Source organism: Talpa occidentalis, unplaced genomic scaffold (genome assembly GCF_014898055.3).
Source record: "Talpa occidentalis isolate TD23 unplaced genomic scaffold, MPIMG_talOcc4v2.1 talOcc4.4, whole genome shotgun sequence".
Lineage (NCBI taxonomy): Eukaryota > Metazoa > Chordata > Mammalia > Eulipotyphla > Talpidae > Talpa > Talpa occidentalis.
The window spans coordinates 87515552-87535577 of NW_023604295.1; the positions used below are offsets into that span (position 1 = coordinate 87515552).

The 20026-nt window shown below is 37.5% G+C and overlaps 1 protein-coding gene across 2 annotated transcripts in view; it reads right to left on the bottom strand.

Annotated features, from left to right (window-relative positions):
- RNF13 (ring finger protein 13) overlaps positions 1-18398 on the bottom strand; it is a 138788-nt gene extending 120390 nt beyond the window's left edge. Inside the window, exons 1-2 of one of the 2 annotated variants that reach the window (XM_037525814.2) lie at positions 18257-18398; positions 116-245 (exon numbers count right to left, since the gene is read on the bottom strand). In XM_037525814.2, coding sequence (XP_037381711.1) covers positions 116-229 — 114 coding nt within the window. In that variant the 5' untranslated portion in view covers positions 230-245; positions 18257-18398. Of the gene's footprint in view, positions 1-115; positions 246-17197; positions 17805-18256 lie in introns of those variants that run through there. The other variant, XM_054700737.1, reaches the window with a different exon arrangement.
- Positions 18399-20026: the final 1628 nt, after the last annotated feature.

The window sequence follows — 20026 nt, forward strand, 5'->3', positions numbered from 1 at the left end:
CAGGTTACAACAGTGTATATGTGTCTATATGTTTGTTTGTAGGTAAATACCTTATAAGACCAAAACTTTTCTTTAAGGAATGCTTTAAGATATGGATAAGTTTTATTGCACTTACTGCTAAAATGTCCGCTTCTACAGGTAGCAGGTTTAAGAATGCAAAGAGCTGAACAGTCAATATGGTATAGACTTGAGTGGCTGACAGCATGAGCATCCCTATGGAGAGCAACATCTTGCTGAAAAATCACCTAGAAGATAAGCAGATGAGTAGTAATGAGCTCTGGTGCTTTGTTCCTGAAAATAAGTCATTTGATATAATTCTTAGTATACAAAAACATCTTTTAAATACTTTGTTAACACTAAAGTGTTAACACTAAAGTATTTAACACTAAAATTGGTCAATATAATTAATGTTTAATATATACTTATTAATTAACTAATTAATATTATATTTCAAAAGCATAAGAATTTACATAGAATTGGACACTAAGGTAAACACCCAAGTTTAGTCACAATACCTATACGATTCACAACTCTAAATAATCCCATAGTTCTGCTTATACTTATGTCTGTCTACTGACTCAATTATGGAGAAAACTGAATTTTAATCAAAGTAATAATTAAAAGTAAATTTGCTTTAAAATGTCAAAATTTAAGATTTTTTTAATTTTTAAATATAATGTATAAATCCACACATACATTTATTTTTTCATTTATGTTGTGCCTACATTAAAGAACAGTAAAAAAGTAATAGTCACTTATTATAAAATAATACTTATTGCCCTAACTTCAAATTAAAGCGGATGTGTGATTTTAGGGGAATTGTACCAATTTCTATAAAATTAATAAAACTGTATGTATGAGAATGAAAATGGGAGAACAGCTTCAGACAGTTATACATTAAGAAATAAGAAATATAGGGCCTCCCCCGTGGCGCAGCGGTTGAGCGCTGGGTTGCAAAACTGCCCGCAGCGCCGGCTCGATCCCCGGCCACCGGGCGAGGGTCCCCCATGGCGCGCAGACCTCTCCTGCCGCCCACTGCTCCCCTCAGCAGTGTATTTCGTCAGTCTGCCTGTTCTGTTTTCCGCTCTAGCTCTGGTTAATTCTCTCACCCTCCCGTGCTTCTGGCTGTACCCACTGCTTGTATAAATAAATAAATCTTAAAAAAAAAAAAAAAGGAAATGAGAAATATTAAACCCAAATGAAAACACAGGATTCAAGGAAACCAACCAAAAAAACTATAATTTAGGGATGATGTGAATATGGTAAAGATTTTAGATACATTTTTTAAATAACCTTATTTTCAAAACAGTGATGTGTTATCGCCGTACCAAAAAGCCCGTACTTTTTATGAAATGTTATAATATCTGTAATTTACTTTAAAATAGTCCAGTCACAATTTAAAAAATAACAAATGTTAAATCTAGGTGAAGAATATACTGAATTTTATTACACTATTTCTCTAATTTTCTAACAGTTTTTTAATTCAGAGAGTAAACACTCATTTTATAACTCAGTAAGCTTTAAAAAAGGACTCCATCTCCTTTTATTTTGTAATATACATAACATAAAATATACCATTCTAAGTATTTTGAAGTGTAAAGTTCAGTGACATTAACTGCATTCACTGTTGTACAACTGTAACCCCATCCATCTCCAGAACTTTTTCATCCTTCCAAACGGAAATCCTGTACCCATTAAACACTAATTTCCCATTTCTCCCTCCTCCCAATCCCAGACAACCACTATTTCTATGGATTTGACTATTCTAGTACCTTATATAAGTGGAGTCATTTTTTTATTCATTCATTTGTGGCTTATTACACTCAGCATAACGTTAACTCAGTCTTCAATATTCATACACATTTATGTCTAAGTATTTACGCAAAGAATATAAAAACACTAATATGGAAAGATTTATGCATTCCTATCTTCACAGCACTTTATTCACAATAGCAAGTCATAGATCCAACCTAAAGTACACAGTCAAATGAGTAGGTAAAGAACCTATGGAATATATACTCAATGGAATAGTAGTCAGCTCCTAAAAAAGATGAAATAGTGCATTTTGGACAAAATGGACAGATTTGAGGTGATTATGCTAAGTGAAGTAAGTCAGAAAGTGAAAGACAGTAACCAGATGGTTTCACTAATTTGTAGGAATATAAACAACCAAAGAAAACAAACTGACAACAAAATCGATTCTCAGACTCTGAAAAAAACAGAAGGGAACAGAGGACACAGAAGGGTGTAGGAAAGGGAAGATGACTGGGTATTGGTACTGGAGCTTGGGTGGGGGGGTGAGTGAAGCATGAACACCTGTGAAGGTGTGAAACTGCACTTCCAAAACTATGTAAATGACAGACAAATCAATAAAATGTGAGATAAAAATACATAGTTTTAAAAAAGGCCTAAAAGGGCCTCTCTGGTGGCGCAACAGTTGAGCACCAGGTTGTGAAGCTGCCCGCAGCCTCTGCAGCGCCAGTTCGATCCCCAGCTGCTCCCCGGCCACCGGAGGAGGGTCCCACATGGAACACAGACCTCTCCTGCAGCCCACTGCTCCCCTCAGCAGTGTACTTCGGTCCTTCTGCCTGTTCTGCTCCCCGCTCTGGTTCTGGTGAATTCTCTCACCCTCCCGCGCTTCTGACTGTACCCAGTGCTTGTATAAATAAATAAATAAATCTTAAAAAAAAAAAAGACCCAAAAATTTAAATTCATGAATAAAAATGTCTCAAGAATGGTAAAAAACATTCATCCAAATTGTAATATGCCAGAATTTCCTTCTTTTTAAGGCTGGATAATATTCCATTAAAAGCAAGGGCCTCGTGCCTCCCCTGGTGGCCCAGGTGGTTGAGCACCGTGCTGTGAACTGTCTGCAGCCTCAGCAGTGCCAGTTCAATCCCGGCCCGGACAGCAAGGGTCCCCCATGGCGTGGCAGACCTCTCTTGTCGCGCCTGCTGCTCACCTCAGCAGTGTATTTCTTCAATCTGCCTGTTCTGTTCCCCACTTTGTCTCTGGTGAATCCTCTCACCCTCCCACGCTTTCTCCCAGTTCGTGTATAAATAAATAAATCAATCTTTTTTTAAAAAAAGCAGATAACATATTTTGTTTATCCATTCATCCACTGATGGACACTTGGTTGCTTCCATCATTTTACCTATTATGAATAATGCTGATATGAATAAGGTAAAAATACCTGAATCTCAACTTTCATTTTTCTGGGGTATGTACTCAAAAGTTGTACTCAAAGTATGTACTCAAAATTGCCAGATGATACAGTAATTCTTTGCTTAATTTTTTACAGAACTGTTTTCCATAGCAGTTGCTTCACTTTATATTCCCAACAGAAATGCACAAGGGTTCCAATTTCTTTACATTCTTGCCAACACTTATTATTTTCTGTTTGAAAACAATCATCCCAGTGGGTATCTCATTGTGCTTTTGACTTGCATTTCTTTGATGATTAGTGATGTTAAGCATCTTTTCATGTGTTTATTAGCCATTTGTACATCTACATTGGAGAAATGATTATTCAAGTTGTTTGCCCATTTCCAATTGGTGGTTGTTGATTTTGAGTTGTAAAAGTTCCTCATATATCCTGTACATAATTTCCTGTTCAGATACATTATTGAAAAAATGTTTTCTTTTTTTTTAAAAGATTTGTTTATTTATGCATACAAAAACTGGGGTGTAGGACAGAAGTGCGGGGGGGGGGGGTTGGGTGTGGATTCACTAGATAGAGTGGGGGCAGAACAGGCAGATCTACTGAAATACACTGCTGAGGGGAGCAGTGGGTGAGACAGGAGAGGTCTGCTGCGCCATGTAGGTTAGCTCCCTGGACACCTGGGGATAGAACTAGTGCCACAGTGGCTGGTGATAGTGCTGTGTTTTTAACCCCTGCACCACCAGGGAGGCCTGAAAAATATTTCTCCTGAGTTGTCTTTTCACTTTCTATGAACAAGGATATAATTTTGATGGAGTTCAAATTATGTTTTCTTTTGTTGCCAGTGCTTTTCTTTTAATGTCATATGTAAGAAATCAATGTCAAATCCATTATCATTAAGATTTTTCCCTTGTGTTTCTATCAAAGAGTTGTGCATATTAGCTCTTATATTCAGGTCTTTGATTCATTTTGAGTTAATTTTTGTGCACAATATAAAGCAGGATACAACATTCATTTGCATCTGGGTACAGTTTTCCCAAATCTACTTATTGAAAAGAATGTCCTTTCCTGTTGAATGAACTTGGCACCTTTATCAAAAATCATTTGACCATGGACTCTCTGTTTTATTCCACTTGCCAAATGTACATAAAAATATCAGTGATACACTGTTTTAATTAAAGTAGCTTTATATTTAGTTTTGATATCAAGAAGCATGAGACTTCACATTTATTCTTTGTCAATACTGTTTTTGCTAGCTGAGGTTCCTTGAAATTGAAATTGCACATGAAGTTTAGAATAGATTTTTCTAATTTCAGCAAAACACATTATGGGCTTTTGATAAGGAATGCATTGAATCTATAGATTGTTTTGAAAACTGCTGACATCTTAACAACATTACATTCATGAATCCATGAACATGGCATATCTATACTTTTACTTATTTCTTCTTTCATTTCTTTTGCAAACATTTTGTAGTTTTCAGCATACACATCTTTTACCACTTTGGTCAGTTTATTCTTAAGTATTTGCTTATTTTTCATACTATTGTAAATAAATACAATTATTAATTTCTTTTTTAACCAATTGTTCACTATTAGTGCATAAGAATACAACTGGTTTTTTTTTTTTTTGCTGGTTCATTTTGTATCCTGCAACTTTGCTGAATCCATGCATTAGTTCTAATTTTATTTGTATGGATTCTTCAAGATTTTATAGGAAAAAAATCAATCATGTTGTCAGTAAACAGAGATAATTGTGATCCTTGCTTTTCAATCTAGGTCCATTTTATTCCTTTTCTTGGCTAATTACGCTGGTTAGGACTTTTGGCATTATAGTGAATAGAAATGGTGAAAACTACTACAAACTTGTTTTTTTCATGACCATAAAGGAAAAGCGATTTAGCCTTTTATCACTGAGTATATCAAGTTTGGGTCGCCAATGTGGACATTATTATATTGAGACACTTTCCTTCTGTTTTAATATATTGGGTGTTTTTATCATGAAAGGCTGTTGAATTTGTTGAATGCTTTTTCTACATTAATTGAGATGGCATGTTTCTGTCACTTCATGTTGTTTATGGACTGACTATATTATACTTTTCATATGTTGACTCATCCTTATATTCTAGGAATTAGTGCCACTTAGTAGTAGTACTGTTAAATTTGATTTGCCAGTACTCTGTTGAGGATCACTGTATCAAATGCATAAGAAACACTGGTCTATAGTTTTCTTCTAGTATTTTTGGCTTTGGTATCAAGGTAAAGTTGGTCTTACAGAATAAGCTAGGAATGTCACCTCTTTAACTTTTTGGTAAGAATTGGTGTAAAAACTTCTTTAAATACTTGATACATTTCAAAAGTGAAGCAAATCTGGACCTGGGTTTTTCTTGGGAAGTTTCTGATTATTGATTCCTAGCCATAGTCAATTTACAGTTTCTATTTCTTCATGATTCCATCATCATGAACTGTGTATCCTTAGGAATTTTCTTTTTTTTAATATATTTTTTTAAAGATTTTTTTATTTATTTATACATATGAGAACTGGGGTGTAAGCCAGAGGTACGAGTGGTCAAGAGGATTCACCACAGAAAGTGAGGAGCAGTACAGGCAGATCCACCGAAATACACTGCTTCAGGGGAGAAGTGGGCAAGGCAAGAAAGGTCTGCTGCACCATGTGGATTGCTCCCTGGCTGGCAGGGGATCTAATTCGTGCTTCAGTGGCTGTCGATAGCTTGACAGCACTGTCTTTAACCCCTGTGCCACCAGGGAGGCCTATCCTTAGGAATTTTCTATTTCTTCAAAGTTATCCAACTTTTGGTTTTATAGTGGCTCGCTCATAGTATTCTTTTATAGTGCTTATTATTTCTATAAAATAGATAACAATGTTCCTGCTGTTATGTCAGATTATTTAGTTATGTGAGTCTTCTCTCTATTTTCTTAGTCAATACAGCTACAGATATATTAATTTTGTTGATCTTTCAAAGAATCAACTGTTCTTTTTTTTTTTTTTTTTCCTCTTGGCCCCATTTTAGAGAATGTGAACACCTTGGCTTGGACACATGATTATCTGTGTAACTTCAGCACACATTTTCCAATAACTCACCTAATGCTGGTCTGGTAAACGCAAAATTAAAACTTCCCTAAGTATAAGAGTTAAGTCTAATTGCACATTTAAAACTAACAATTCCATATAACTCATCTTCACAAAATTAAGAATGGGAATGCATTTTCTAGCTATTTAAGACCAATATAATTTTTAGGAAATTACTTTCAAAATAACTGTTAATTCTGAAGATAACTCACATCCTGACATCAACTAGTTTAGTTCAAAGTAACACTAATTGAAGTAACTAATTGTGTCCATTAGAAAGCCTCTGAATAAGCTCATATTGCAATTCATTCTTAAGCAACATTCCTGAGCATCACTGACATTTCAAAAACTGGACCAAATACCTTACTGCTAAAATAAAAATAATCTTTTCCTAATTTGCAAAATGATTCAATGGATAATTTTAAATTTTTCCTCCATAATTACATATTATACCATAACATGTATCAAAAGTAGCATTGTGAAACAAGTACTAACTATAAAAAAGTAAGTAGATAGTTAACTATTTTAGTGTAAAATTTATAGTAACACATTTCATTAAATAGATTATTTTCCTTACAAATGAGCTCACAGTTGCATATGGATATCACATACATATGGCATAACATTTCCTTCAAAATAGTGTTCTCAATTCATACAATTTACTACATCAATAATGTCTGAAAATGATAACTAGATCAATAACAAGCTACTGTTTCTTAAAAAGCATCATGACTTCCAAGAGTTCTAACAACTGGAACTACTAACATATACTGTAGATAAACTCCTATAAAGCATGTTTTCTTTAAACTTTCAAAGAAATGGTTGAGAGCTTGTCATGAGTAAAAGTGGCAAAATGAGTAAAAGTGGCAAATCAGAAAAAAGAAAAAAAGGAAGATTTCTTTTTGAAGCAAAAACAAGAGGCCCAATAGGTCTTTTGCAGAACAAAGGTTGCTCAGCTAATTTCTCTAATATGAAACCATCCAAACTAAAAGCAAGTATAGTCTAATATTTTTAACTACTACCATGAAGGAAAGCAAATATTCTACAGATTCCATTACAACTGCTTTATAATTTGATTTCTCCAAATTATTAAAATGGACAATTTTTAATTACTTTAAAATTAGCAAACAGTTTTCTCCAAAACATCTATTATTTCCAACCTCAGAAGCTCATACAACTGTTACCAATGTTTAGTGTACACAACATTTGACACTCCTCCAACCACCCCCAGAAACAATATCCCCTTATCAATGGGGAACACATTCCAAAACACCTAGTGTATATTACTGAGTCCTAAATACATTGTTTTTTTCCTATACAGACATACCTATGACAAAACTTAACTTACAAAATATAGTAAGAGAGTAGTAACAATAACTAATAATCAAATAGAAAAGTTACAGAGATGTATACCTTGCAGCAAAAACAAATATGGCAGCAGATGCAGACACAGCTTGACAATGCCTGATCCCAAAGGTGACAGATCTGGCACAGAGGGGACAAATTCAGCAGCATACATGGATACCAGGGAGTAATAGTGTCTGGCCCACCAAGTCAGAGGACATAGCTCAGAGGCTACAGAAGTGGCAAAAGATGCACATGCAATCACAGATACTGTGGGATGACAGTAGGTATAATGGGTGAACACAGCAAAAAGGCAACAGACACTGAGCTGACCAAATGCATAGGTGGTAGACAGGGTACAGAGTTAGGTGGTAGACAGGGTACAGACACATGAAGAAAGAAGAGATACAGTGCAGAGTTGGAAGCAACTGTGCCTCCAACACACTGGCTGTAGTGCTCAGAGCAGCAAATTAGATCAGAAATCAAAAAATAGTGAAAGAAGAGGTTTGTGGCTTGCCTACCGAAGAACAGAAAAGACACTACACTAAGCGAATCCTGCAGCAATATAGAAAACTTGAGCACCCCTTGGACATCAAAGAACAGAGGAGGCTTCAACAGAACTGACACTAAGATGATTCACTATTCATCAAAAGGGAGTGGGTGGAGCGAGGAGCCTGGAGATTGTACTCCAGGGCAGGGGACGCAGAGGGCAAGGCTGTTGGCTCAACCATAGTTCAAAGAAGGTGGGAGTAAAGGAGAAAGATCAAGAAAACATTGCATCAAAAAGAAATAACTAGAAATAAACCTAATAAAGGTGTATTTGTAAATTAAAAGACATTATTGAAAAAAATAGAAGTCAGAGAAATGGAAAGATATCCCTTTTTGGTAGGTTGGAAGAAATAACATTGCTAAAATGACCATTTGATTCAAAACAATATATATAATCAATGCAATCCCCATCAAAGTTTCAATGGCATTCTTCAAAAAATAGAACATTACTGAAATTTATATGGAACCACAGAAGACCCAGAAAGGCCAAAACAGTCCTGACAAAAAAGAACCACAGAGATTCACATTTGGAGACTTCACACTATGCTACAAAGTGACAGTAATCAAAACAGTACACCACTGGAATAAAACTAAGTACATATAGGCCAATGGAATAGACGTGAAAGTCCAAAAAAAAAAAAAACCCCACACATATAGACTGTTAACCAAAGAGTATTCATTGAAGAAAATACAGTCCCTCCAACAAATGTTGTTAGGAAAACTAGCAGCCACATGCAGAAAAATGAAACTAGATCACTTATCTCACATCATACACAAAAAAAAATAATAACCCAAAAAGGAGTACAGAGTTGTATGTAAGACCATAAATTATAAAATACTTAGAAGAAAACAAACAAAACGCTTCATGATACTGTCTTCACAGTATCTTTGGGGATTTAAGTACAACATCAAGAAAAACAAATCAAAAATAAACAAATGGGACTACATCAAGCTAAAAAGCTTCTGTAGAGTGAAATAAACCATCATCAAAGCAAAAATACACCATACCAAATAGGAGACAAAATTTGAATGTCATAATCTGACAAGAGGCTAATATGCAAGAGCTATAAAGAACTCTTATACCTCAACAAGAAGAAACAAACAACCCAATAAAAAAAACTGGGCAGAAAAGCTAAATAGACACTTCGGTAAAGAAGACATACACATGACCAACAGGCAAATGAAAAAAATGCTCATTATCACTTATCAGAAAATGCAATGCAAAATCAAAATAATGAGATACTACCTCCCACATGTGAGAATGGCCCATATCAAAAAGACTAGAAACAAGAGGTGTTAGTAAGGATGTGGAGGAAAAGAAATCTTCATATACTGTTAGTGGAAATGTAGACTGGTGCAGTACCTATGGAAAATAGTATGGAGGTTTCTCAAAATACTAAAAATAGATCTATAATTCCCTTGTAGGTATATCTCTGATGATTATGAAAACATTAATTTAAAGGAATATATGCACTTCTAAATAGTGCAGCACTATTGACAATAGTCAACTTATATAAACAACCTAAGTGCCCATGGGCAGATGAGTTAAGAAAATGTGGTATATATGCACAATAGAACACCACAAAGGTATAAAAATAGATGAAATCTTACTATTTGAGACAACAGCCATAGAACTGGAAGGGATTATACTAATCTAAATAACTCAGAAGGAGAAAGGCAAATGCCAGATGATTTCACTCATGTGGAAGATAAAGAAATTAAACAAAGGAACAGACAAAAAAAAACAAAACAAACCCTTGACATCTGACTGCAGAAGTGAGGATACCAGAGGGAAGCAAAAGGGGAGACGGCAAAATGGACTATGGTATAGGATTACAGGTGTTCAATGGTAGAGGTGGTATGGTAACACAGATCTTAAGAGGTATGAACCTATACCCCAACTTATACAAAGTATAGCAAACCAATGTTACCTCAACAAAAAATTAAACTGCTTTAAAAGAATAATTATAATAAGAAAAGTTGTGTGAATGTGCTCTCTCTCAAAAATATCTGATAGTACATAGTATTTTTGTAATTGTTCTTGGTAACTGAAACTATAGACAGTGACACTTCAGATATCTGGGAACTAAATCCTAAACTATTAACCTCAATATATCAACCATAATAGGATCAAGGATATTTCTACTGTTAAGTGACAGAATTCACATCCTGTTCGTCCCTAAAATATACCCTCCCTATTCTGCAGACTTAGGCAATGAGCTGCCTTTTGCAATATTAAGCATTTTTCAGCATTATGAATTAAAATGGAATAAACTGTGGTATTTGCATATATAAAATTCTCTGTAACAATGAAAACAACACCCACATGATCAGTATAGATGAACCAAGGAAAAGCAGCACTCACAAGGAATGCATTACTATTATTCCATTCATGTTTAGTTAGTTAAGATACAAAACAGACATTAGGTAGAGATTCATATTTATGAAGTAAAACCATAAAGAAAAATGAGAAGTTATCTTCATAAAGGTCCACCAGTGGATACCTTAGAGGTACAAAAGGGGAGTATCATTAAGGAAAGGGTGCTTCTGGAATGCCAGCAATATTGGACTATGGCTGTGATGAGATGGGAATTTGTTCTATAATTTTACTTTTAAAATATATCTCCTACTGAATCCTTATGCTCAAATTTAGAAATCACTGTTCTCAACCATATACTAGCAATTATCTTACTAAGTCATTACTCATGATCTTCTTGCAAGTAAAAGAGGGGTGTGGTAGAGGGTCAAATTAGAGAAAGCATTCCTATTTATCTGCCCTTTTTTCCTAACAAAAATACACTTCATAATTCTTTTAAATACCATTATTGTCACCAGTACCATAGGTTGCCAACCACAGCAGTTAACACACACAGCAAACTAAGACAATTGACAATGAAACTGCCTCATGAATAGCACAATCAAAGCACCATTTAGAGAAACATGGCAAAAAATGCATGGTTATAAAAAATATGATGCTCAGAATACTTCAAAGAATTAACCTCTGAACCATAATGTTTTATTTTTAATGATACTTTTATATGTGTCCCTACCATTAAAATAGATATATCAGTATAAAGAACTTAATTCTGTACCAGGCACTCTGTTGAACATCTAACATGAATACCTTTCCATTTAATTTTCAGAACAACCATGTCAAGCCAAACAAAAATACAGGGGAAAAAGTAATTTGCACTATTATTCCAGTTTCCTTATCTTAGGGAACTGGATTTCTATGCAAAAGTACTAGAGACTAACTCTAAATAAATGAGCCAATTCCCTTGCTTATTGTTACTGCCTTTAATCCTTTTTTAATTTATGCATAATTTCTGAACAAAAAGATATGCAAACCCTATGTATACAGTTAAGCATAAAATTTGGTATACTACGTTAATGGTAGAGGAATATGAGGCACCTCTTTCAGTTTTACAATTCCCACTAATTATAACAAATGTTTCTTTAAAATATCATTCCCAAAATCTGTTCTTAGCCTTCTTTTCTGTATACATACATGATCCCTTGGCAAAAGTCTGCAACCTGTGAATGAACCTACCATTACTCACCCCTGTAATGTACAGTCTTTTATTTATCGTAATACTTAATACTTTCTATCATACTGTCAGTTGCTTAATTGTTATGTTTATAATTTAGTTTGCATCTTTGCCATAAGAATATAAACTCTTCCAAGACAGGAATATTTATTTTATGGATGTATCACAGGTATCTTATCAATGCCTGGCATATATTAGTTACTTAATATTTGAAGAATAAACATGTTTGTATCTACTTGCATGTAGATAACCAAGTGTTCGTTTTGCATCATGTGCTTTTACATTCAGTTCATTCCCATGGTTTGAGATGTTTTCCTCTATTATTTCTTTAAATAAACTCTTTGTTCCCCCCCCTTCCTGTGTGATACCCATTATCCAGATGTTGTCTTTCCTAATGTAATTTGATAGTTTAACTGTTTCTTCACTTTCTTTTCATATTTCTCTCTCTTACACCTGAGTCCTTGTGCATTAGTATCTTTAACATCACTGACTTCATCCTGTATTTGGTACATTCTACTCTAATAGCTTTTTTATCCTCCAACTCCATTATTTCCTTATTTAAAACCTCACTTTCTATTTTATGTTCATTAATTTTATTTCTCAGGTTGATATGTTTTTCTTAATTTTGTCATATCTCTGATTAGCTTTACTGAGCTCTCTCATAACACTTCAGTGTTTTCTTCTCTATGATTTAAATATTCCCTATTATTACAATCTTAAAATCTCTGTCTGATAAAGAGATAAAATATTCAAGTCTTTGAATATATATATATTCATATATATATATATATATAAATATGTGTGTGTGTGTATGTGTGTGTGTGTGTGTAGAGTTTATACATAGCTGTGGCAGCAACATATAAAGTTTAACTTTTACTTTTCCAGTAGGTAGTGTTTTAGTTTTGGGCCTTTGTTGGTGTTCATATATCCTGACACCTGATCCTATAGTTGCTGAGTCACAGAGTCAGGCAGGGTCCTGGACCCCTGTAAGACCCCTACTTGTGTAATTATGCTGGGGGGGGGCTGCTGGCTCATGTTTGTGGCACCATTGATAACTCTCTCTTTGGGGGTCCATCTCTAAAAATCTGCAGTCCATGCACTGTCAGTATACTTCATGAGGTTAGTACTTCATAAGTGGTGAGGGAGGGAGAGGGACAGTCTATGGGAAGCATGTGTTTTCCTCAGTCAAGCATATGCTTGCACCATATTTAGCTCTCCCCAATCCAGTGTGGTTGGTTGAACTGGCATCCCCACTACATTTATCACCTATGCCCCAGACAGCAGCCTCTAGGCATTTCTCTCCACCTACCTTCTTTTCATTAAAGCATGACTCTCTTCTTTGTCACAGTATGTATGATCTATTAAGCCCAAGGTTGTTCCTGTTTTACCCCAAGCCATAAGACTTTCTGTATTCTTATGGCTAACAGAGTGTACCTCTGGCTAACTGTTCCTCTCAGGAGCAAGGCAAGGAATAACTATATTGCCATCTTGCTCCTACTTAACCAGATCTGGCCCTGTTACAACACAACTTCCTTTTTCTTCATCATAAGCATTTCATGAATACTTTGCTGAGTTTTACATACATCTAAGCCATTCCACTGGGGAAAGAAAGTAAGAAAGAGACATATATAAGAAAGACTCTTTCTTCAAAATGCTCTTTAGTGTGCTTGCTTCAGCAGCACATATACTAAAAAATGCTCCTTAGAATTAGTTGCAATCTAGTATAGCACTTATTATCTGCTAAAATTGTGATTTTACAAATACACATTACAAGAAAATATACCTACTTTCATTATGAAAACATACTTTAAAACTCCCACTAAAAGAAAAGTTCCATGACAGCAAGGGGTTTTGTCTCTATCAGTTTACTGATCTACTCCAAGTGCCCAGAATAGTGTCTGACATAGTAGGTAATTTGCTGAATGAATGAAATGCTATAGAAAAACTTATGTTTAGAATCCAAATAATATTTCCAACAATGATGTGACAGAATATATTAAGTCTTTCTTTGTCCCCAATACTTTTATGTGCTTAGCCAGTTATTTGGGTTAAACAGTACAGAGAACCAAGAGAGTTCAGAAATGAGTAAATTAAACTGGTTATTTTAATATCATGCCCTACCCAGCTGCACTAAATCCAAGAAAAACTGCCAAAAAAGGAAACCTATAGTTCTTTTACTTAAAAGTAAGCCTTCTTTCATGTATAAAATGTCTCTAGATGCTTTTCTTTCCATCCTTCAAGGTCAGAATTGGAATTATCATCCTCACCATTTACAGAATGCAATAACCAACTGAAACCAGAGAATGGGTTTTGGTATTCACATTCAACCAGAGAATGGCACAGGTATTCCTCACAAAATCCCTACTCATCCTAAAGCACGATGGAGCCTTATTTCATCCAGTGAGGTTATCCTCCATAATCTTGAATACAAGTAGAGTACAATACCAATACCCCTAAGACCTTTCTACCAAGTGCACAGGTATTATGATTATAAAGGCTTTGCTATTAATCAATTCAGAGTAACAAAGAAAGAATGACAAAAATAACAAATCCACAGACATTGCAACAATTCAATGTATGTATACAAATGAATGGCATTACATAAAAATCATAGCATCTTTCTAAGTTCTTAGTATGATAACCCCTAGTCTTCATTTTACCAGATCTCTTTTAAAATAATAAATTGGAGACTAGTTAGTTTTCCAAAAATTTTCCCACCCCACTACCTTCCCTCATGTCATGAGGGACACAAAGTATAATACAGGGGGAAAACAGTATGTACATAGTACACACATCTCAGTAAGTGAGAAATTAGCATTTCTGAAGGCAGGAGTTATATCATTACTGTGAAACTCTGACCCACAGCAGGATAATTGCTGTAGACCATTTACTCATAAAGTGAGCAGTTGGTTTCTTTCCTGTTTATGGAATACACAGATCTCTCAGTTTCCAATTTACATTTTCAAAGGTCTGAACAACTCCTCAGTTCCAGAACTAAGATGGTTATCATAAGTCTTCCTTCTAAATCATCTTCCACCAAAACTTGTTCTTCATCATAAGATCCTTATTTTTGTTAAAAGCATCACTATCCCCCCAAAATTTTGTCTAACGTACATCCCCAAAATTTTGTCTAACATTCATACCCATGTCAGTTCCCAGTGTCAACAATTCTCAAATCTATGTCCTTTACTACAATCCCACTGTCACTTCCTTCCTCAACTACTATAACTAAACTCTTTTCCTATCTCCAGGTTTACTGCACTTTTATTCCACATTAACATCCATAAAGAGATGTTTGTCTCAACTAAGAGTCATGCACAAAGTCCATACCCTCTGCCTTCCTATCTCTATACCTTTGTTTGGGTGGTGGTCTTACTTGAAACTCTTTCCTCTCTCATCCTCCTCCAACTGCCAACAAATTTTCAAATGGCCAAATCCTCAATGAAAGGAAAAAGGCTCAGGTATATCATTTATTGAACACAGTCAGTTTAGAGCTTAACAAGCTATACTAATAACCACAAAAACATAACGACTTAATACCATATTTTTCGGGAAAGAGTTAAGTAAACTGAGGGCTTAAGGAGATCAGTAAAGAATCCAAAATAGGGCCTTCCCAGTGGCGCAGCGGTTGAGCGCTGGGTTGGGAAGCTGCCAGCGGCCTGTGCAGCGCCAGTTTGCTCCCCGGCTGCACCCCGGCTGCTCCCCGGCTGCTCCCCAGCTGCCCCCCGGCCGCCGGAGAAGGGTCCCACATGGCGCGCAGACCTCTCCTGCCGCCCACTGCTCCCCTCAGCAGTGTACTTCGGTCCTTCTGCCTGCTCTGCTCCCCGCTCTGGCTCTGGTGCATTCTCTCACCCTCCCGCGCTTCTGACTGTACCCAGTACTTACATAAATAAATAAATAAATCTTTAAAAAAAAATCCAAAATAGCCCCCACAGCATTCTCTATTTTTTAATTTTAAAAAATGACAGAAGACACACAGGCTTTATAATCTGGATGCTTGCACTCAAACTCCAATGACTCCATTAACAACTTGTCTGTTTGAACTCAGCATGTCATTTATTCTTCCCCATCTGTGTAAATGAAATAATTGTGCTAGCACCACTGTAATAACAGTGAGAATTACACAAATATAAAATACTCAAAATAGTATTTGGCCCATAGTAAATATCACTGTTAGCTATTATTACTGTTGTTTTTTATTTACTGTTTTTTTTTATTTAGATATGTAAATTCTGACAATAACAATTATATGTTCTCATTGTTCCCAAATCAACTTTTGGATGATATAAAAACTCTGTAAAAGATTAATAATATTTTGATATATGTTCAATAAATATTTGTATAATACATGAAATTTGAAACAACTGATTAACTACTATGCTTATTAAAAGAAATTCACTTGCCTATTCATTGTGCTTCCTCCTTGAGAAAACTAACAATGCTTACCAACGTTCTTTCCTTTTTTTTATATCCTGTGATGCTACCATATGCAATGCCATATGGTAATATGTCAAATGGTGCAAAACACTATTCTGATTCAAACTCCTTTTGCCTTCTGCCAAACATTATTAATTCTCAGATTTTAAAATGCCCAAAATCATGTTTTTCAGTTAAATGCCAATCATTTTTAGGTCACACCAACATGAAGCATACCATGATATTTCACCAAGTCATTTCATTTCATACAACTTCCTGACAAAAAATATAAAATGCTTTCCTAACAAATTTACTTTAAGAAATATATCTTTCATACCCTTAGTTCTGTCTTCACTTTGCTAAAATTAGTGTCTAAAAACTTCTGATTAATCTATATTGCTCTGCAGAAAAACACCAAAGGAGAAAAGCTGAATTTTGGTAACAGGCAAGTTCTCCTTTTCTCCAAAATGCTCAAAAGAAATGAGTTTTAAGTAAGGATACATGAGAACTTACTCCAAATCCTTCAGTATTAGCCCTCACAAACCAAGATTTAGTCCACATGCTTTTTAATTACACCTGGATATGACAAGCTGACAGACTTCAAATAAAAGCATAAGTTAAAAAAACTTGTTACTATAACAACTCCCATTCCTAAATAACTGGGCTTCTTATTGAATCACTTCCAAAAAAGAAAAATGTTTTTAGGCTTAACTATGTAACAGACATACTTCATTTCAACTAATTTTCAACTATTTTTCCTCTAGTTACAATGTCACAGAATTAATAAGTGGCAGAGCTGAAGGCTGAATCTAGTCTACTCACAAATTTGGGATCCAGTTTTTTGTCATAACATAACAATCCACAACAATACAGTATACATTTACATCTTCCTCTTATTAAAACATCTATTTAACATTTTTTTAAAACCTGAAACACAAACTTCATGAAATAATATTTGCTTTTACTCCATAGGTGCCGCCTGATTTTTTTTTCCTTCTTTCTTTCTAATGTTGATGTACTAAATTGATTCTAAAATCCATTACTAATTCCCCATAGGAACTGCATTAAAATACTGCACTACAGTTCTTACCTCCTGCTTAAAGTTCTTCTTATCTGTTACCATAGTCCAATTTTGTTACTCAAGTGGAGCTAATCTTGTCAAGCCATTAAAAAATTGTCTTTAATCTTTGAAAAAAATCTATGAACCGATGTTTCTCTACAAGTCTTTGCAGAAACACTCATTTTATTTATTTATATTGTATCAAAACTGCAGATCTTCTTGGAAAAACAGACCGCTGTTTAAAGGATTGCCTGTTTTCACTGTCCCTGCTGCATCACTGATGAAGTCAATGAGGTCTACCAAACCTATGGAGACAGGCAGGTTTGGGGCTATTAAAGAGGAACTGAGCAGCTGCCCACGGTGCTGAAATTGAGGATTAAATGATAGTTTAGTTTCACTATTGCCAGAGTAGGGCAAAATAGAGGACCAAAAAGCAGGCTGAGAACAGTCAGGGGCTGCCACAAAAGTTGCGTGAGTGCTTTTGGGATCGCTTCGGTGTCTGCCCACTCCCTCTCTGGGACGGAGTCCTCTCATCAGTGCAGGTCAACCAACAAAAGTCCCGGCAGAACTACGGGCTTGAAGAGGGAGAAGAGGAATCTGTCCCCAACAGAGTAGTCACGTCCCACCTTCTATCTAAACTTCCGGAGGGAGGAGAGGAAGGGGGAGGGCGGTTGAAGGAGGGGCGGGCAAAAAGGTTAGCAAGGAGGTACCTGCTCTCCTTTTCTCAAAGACTAACGAGCCCCCGCGGCTAAAGTAAAGGGATTTCGCCCGACTTTGCAGCAAGTCCATGCCAAAGAGAAGCCTTCCAACGTCTTCTCAGGCCACCGCTAACTCAGGAGGGTCATGGCAGACGCAGAACAACTTCAGATACTCAAGGGATCGGGGAGAACTCGGCCCTCCCGGGACAGGGTTTTTTATTCCTTTTGCAAAAAAGCCTCGTTTTCTCCGCGCCCAGCCCGGGAAGGAGCGGGGCAGACCTCAGCCGCGGGGCCGCCTCGGAACTCTAGGGACCGCGAGGGGGTGTGTTCTCGGAGCCAGCCCTGCGGGGGACCACCCGCCGCCCCGCCGCGACGTGGCGGGGGCTCTTACCTGATCGCCCGAGCCCCACCACGCAAACAGGAGCGCCCGCCGCGTCGGTGCGGGAGAAGCGCCTACCCTGACTTCATGACTGAACATCCGCACCGACCCCACCGCCGGGAGTCAGCGCCGCGACAACACCGAGGCGAGGCGGAAGTCCCGCCCCGCGCGCCTCATTGGCCGGCACTCGAGGGCAAGGAAAGCTATTGGGCCGCAGAGCTGCTCGCTCGGGCCGCGTCCCACTCCCACAGCCGGGCTCGCGGCGTCCTCAGCCCAGCGCCGAGGCATCCCCAGCGCGCGGAGCCGCGTTCTCGGCCGCGCGATAGGTCCCCGCGGGGAGCTCGGGGCAGGGTGGGGCGGGCTTCTGGAGTGCGGCTGAAGAATCCGGCCGTGGCGACGGAGCCGGCGGGCAGGCGGTGGAGGTTGGCTGCGGGCACCTCCCGCCCGCCTCGTACCCCGCGAGTGGGCCTTGGAGTCGGGGGACGGGACCGCCAGCCAGGGCCGCTCCGGCTGCTCGGCCGCCGCGGCGCGCGCTCCAGCTGGTGGCCGTCCCCGCGCGCCCCCGGCGCTCTCTTCCCCGCTCCGCCGCTGCCCGGCCGGCTGCAGAGGGAAGGACGAGGCCTCATTCCCGCAGGGCGTCTAAGCTGAGGGCCCCAGGGTGGGTCCCAAGCCAGCGCCTCGGTGTCTGGGTCGCGGCGGCCGGGGCCGAGCGCGCGTCCCCAGGGGCCTGGCCCCGAGCCCGGCGACGTCCGCGTTCTGGACGGACGCGCGCCTTCCCCGCGGCACTCAGCAAAAGTCAAACCTTGTGATTAAGCCCTGGGTCAGCCTCTTAAAGCCTACCATCCCACTCGTAATAAACCTCCGCCCGAGTGTTGCCATCTTAAACCAAGCTATTTGGAAACTTAAATTCCCCGGATGGGACCATTCACACTGATTTAACCAGTTACCAGCCAGCCGCTTGAAAGACAATTGTGACTTAGTGCAAGATTGCAGAGCCCTGAGTGAGAATGCCGGCAGGCTTAGATTGCAGTCCTGCTGCTTCAAAACCAGAAGGGCCTTTTAAGATTTTGCATCCTTCAATTTCATCTTCAAAAAAAGTCGGGATGGGGAGGTGCTGTTATGTATAATATCTGTAGATACCTGTAGACATAAGAAGTAGGCTTGATTGTTTGGAGAGACCTGAGTGGATGGGACACTGTGGGGGGAGGGAGGAGAGGAGAGGCGGTTTGTATGTACTTTTGTGCCTTTTAAATTTTGAACCTTGCAATATTATCTACTCCAATAAAATTAGAATACAACTATTTTTAAATGAGATTACTGTAAGGTTATTCCTCTTCTATATATCCTATAACTATGTCTTTTTTATTTCCATTCAATATTTAATATGCAGTCCTGTCTTTTAGAAAATCATAAGTAAATGAATTGGGACTATTGGCTGTGAAGAGTAGTGTAATGTAAAAATAGTTGCAATATCTATAAATATTCATTAAATTATCTCAAATTGTTTTCTATTAAATTAGATTTTTTGCATGACATCAAAAAAGTCAAAAATAATAGTGGCCACGTTTTACAGATTTAAAAAAAAATGAACAAAGAAGAGCTTTGTTTATTCCATGGGAGCACCTTGATTGCAGAACAATTTACTGTTTTTCAGACCACAGTAGGTATAGCTCTTTCAGTTCTTATCAACATAATGTATTACTGCATTTAGGGTAGACTAATTGTGCTACACCCTGCAAAAGCATTTTTTCTCCCCACTGTGTCCAATGGAGGCAAAAGTAG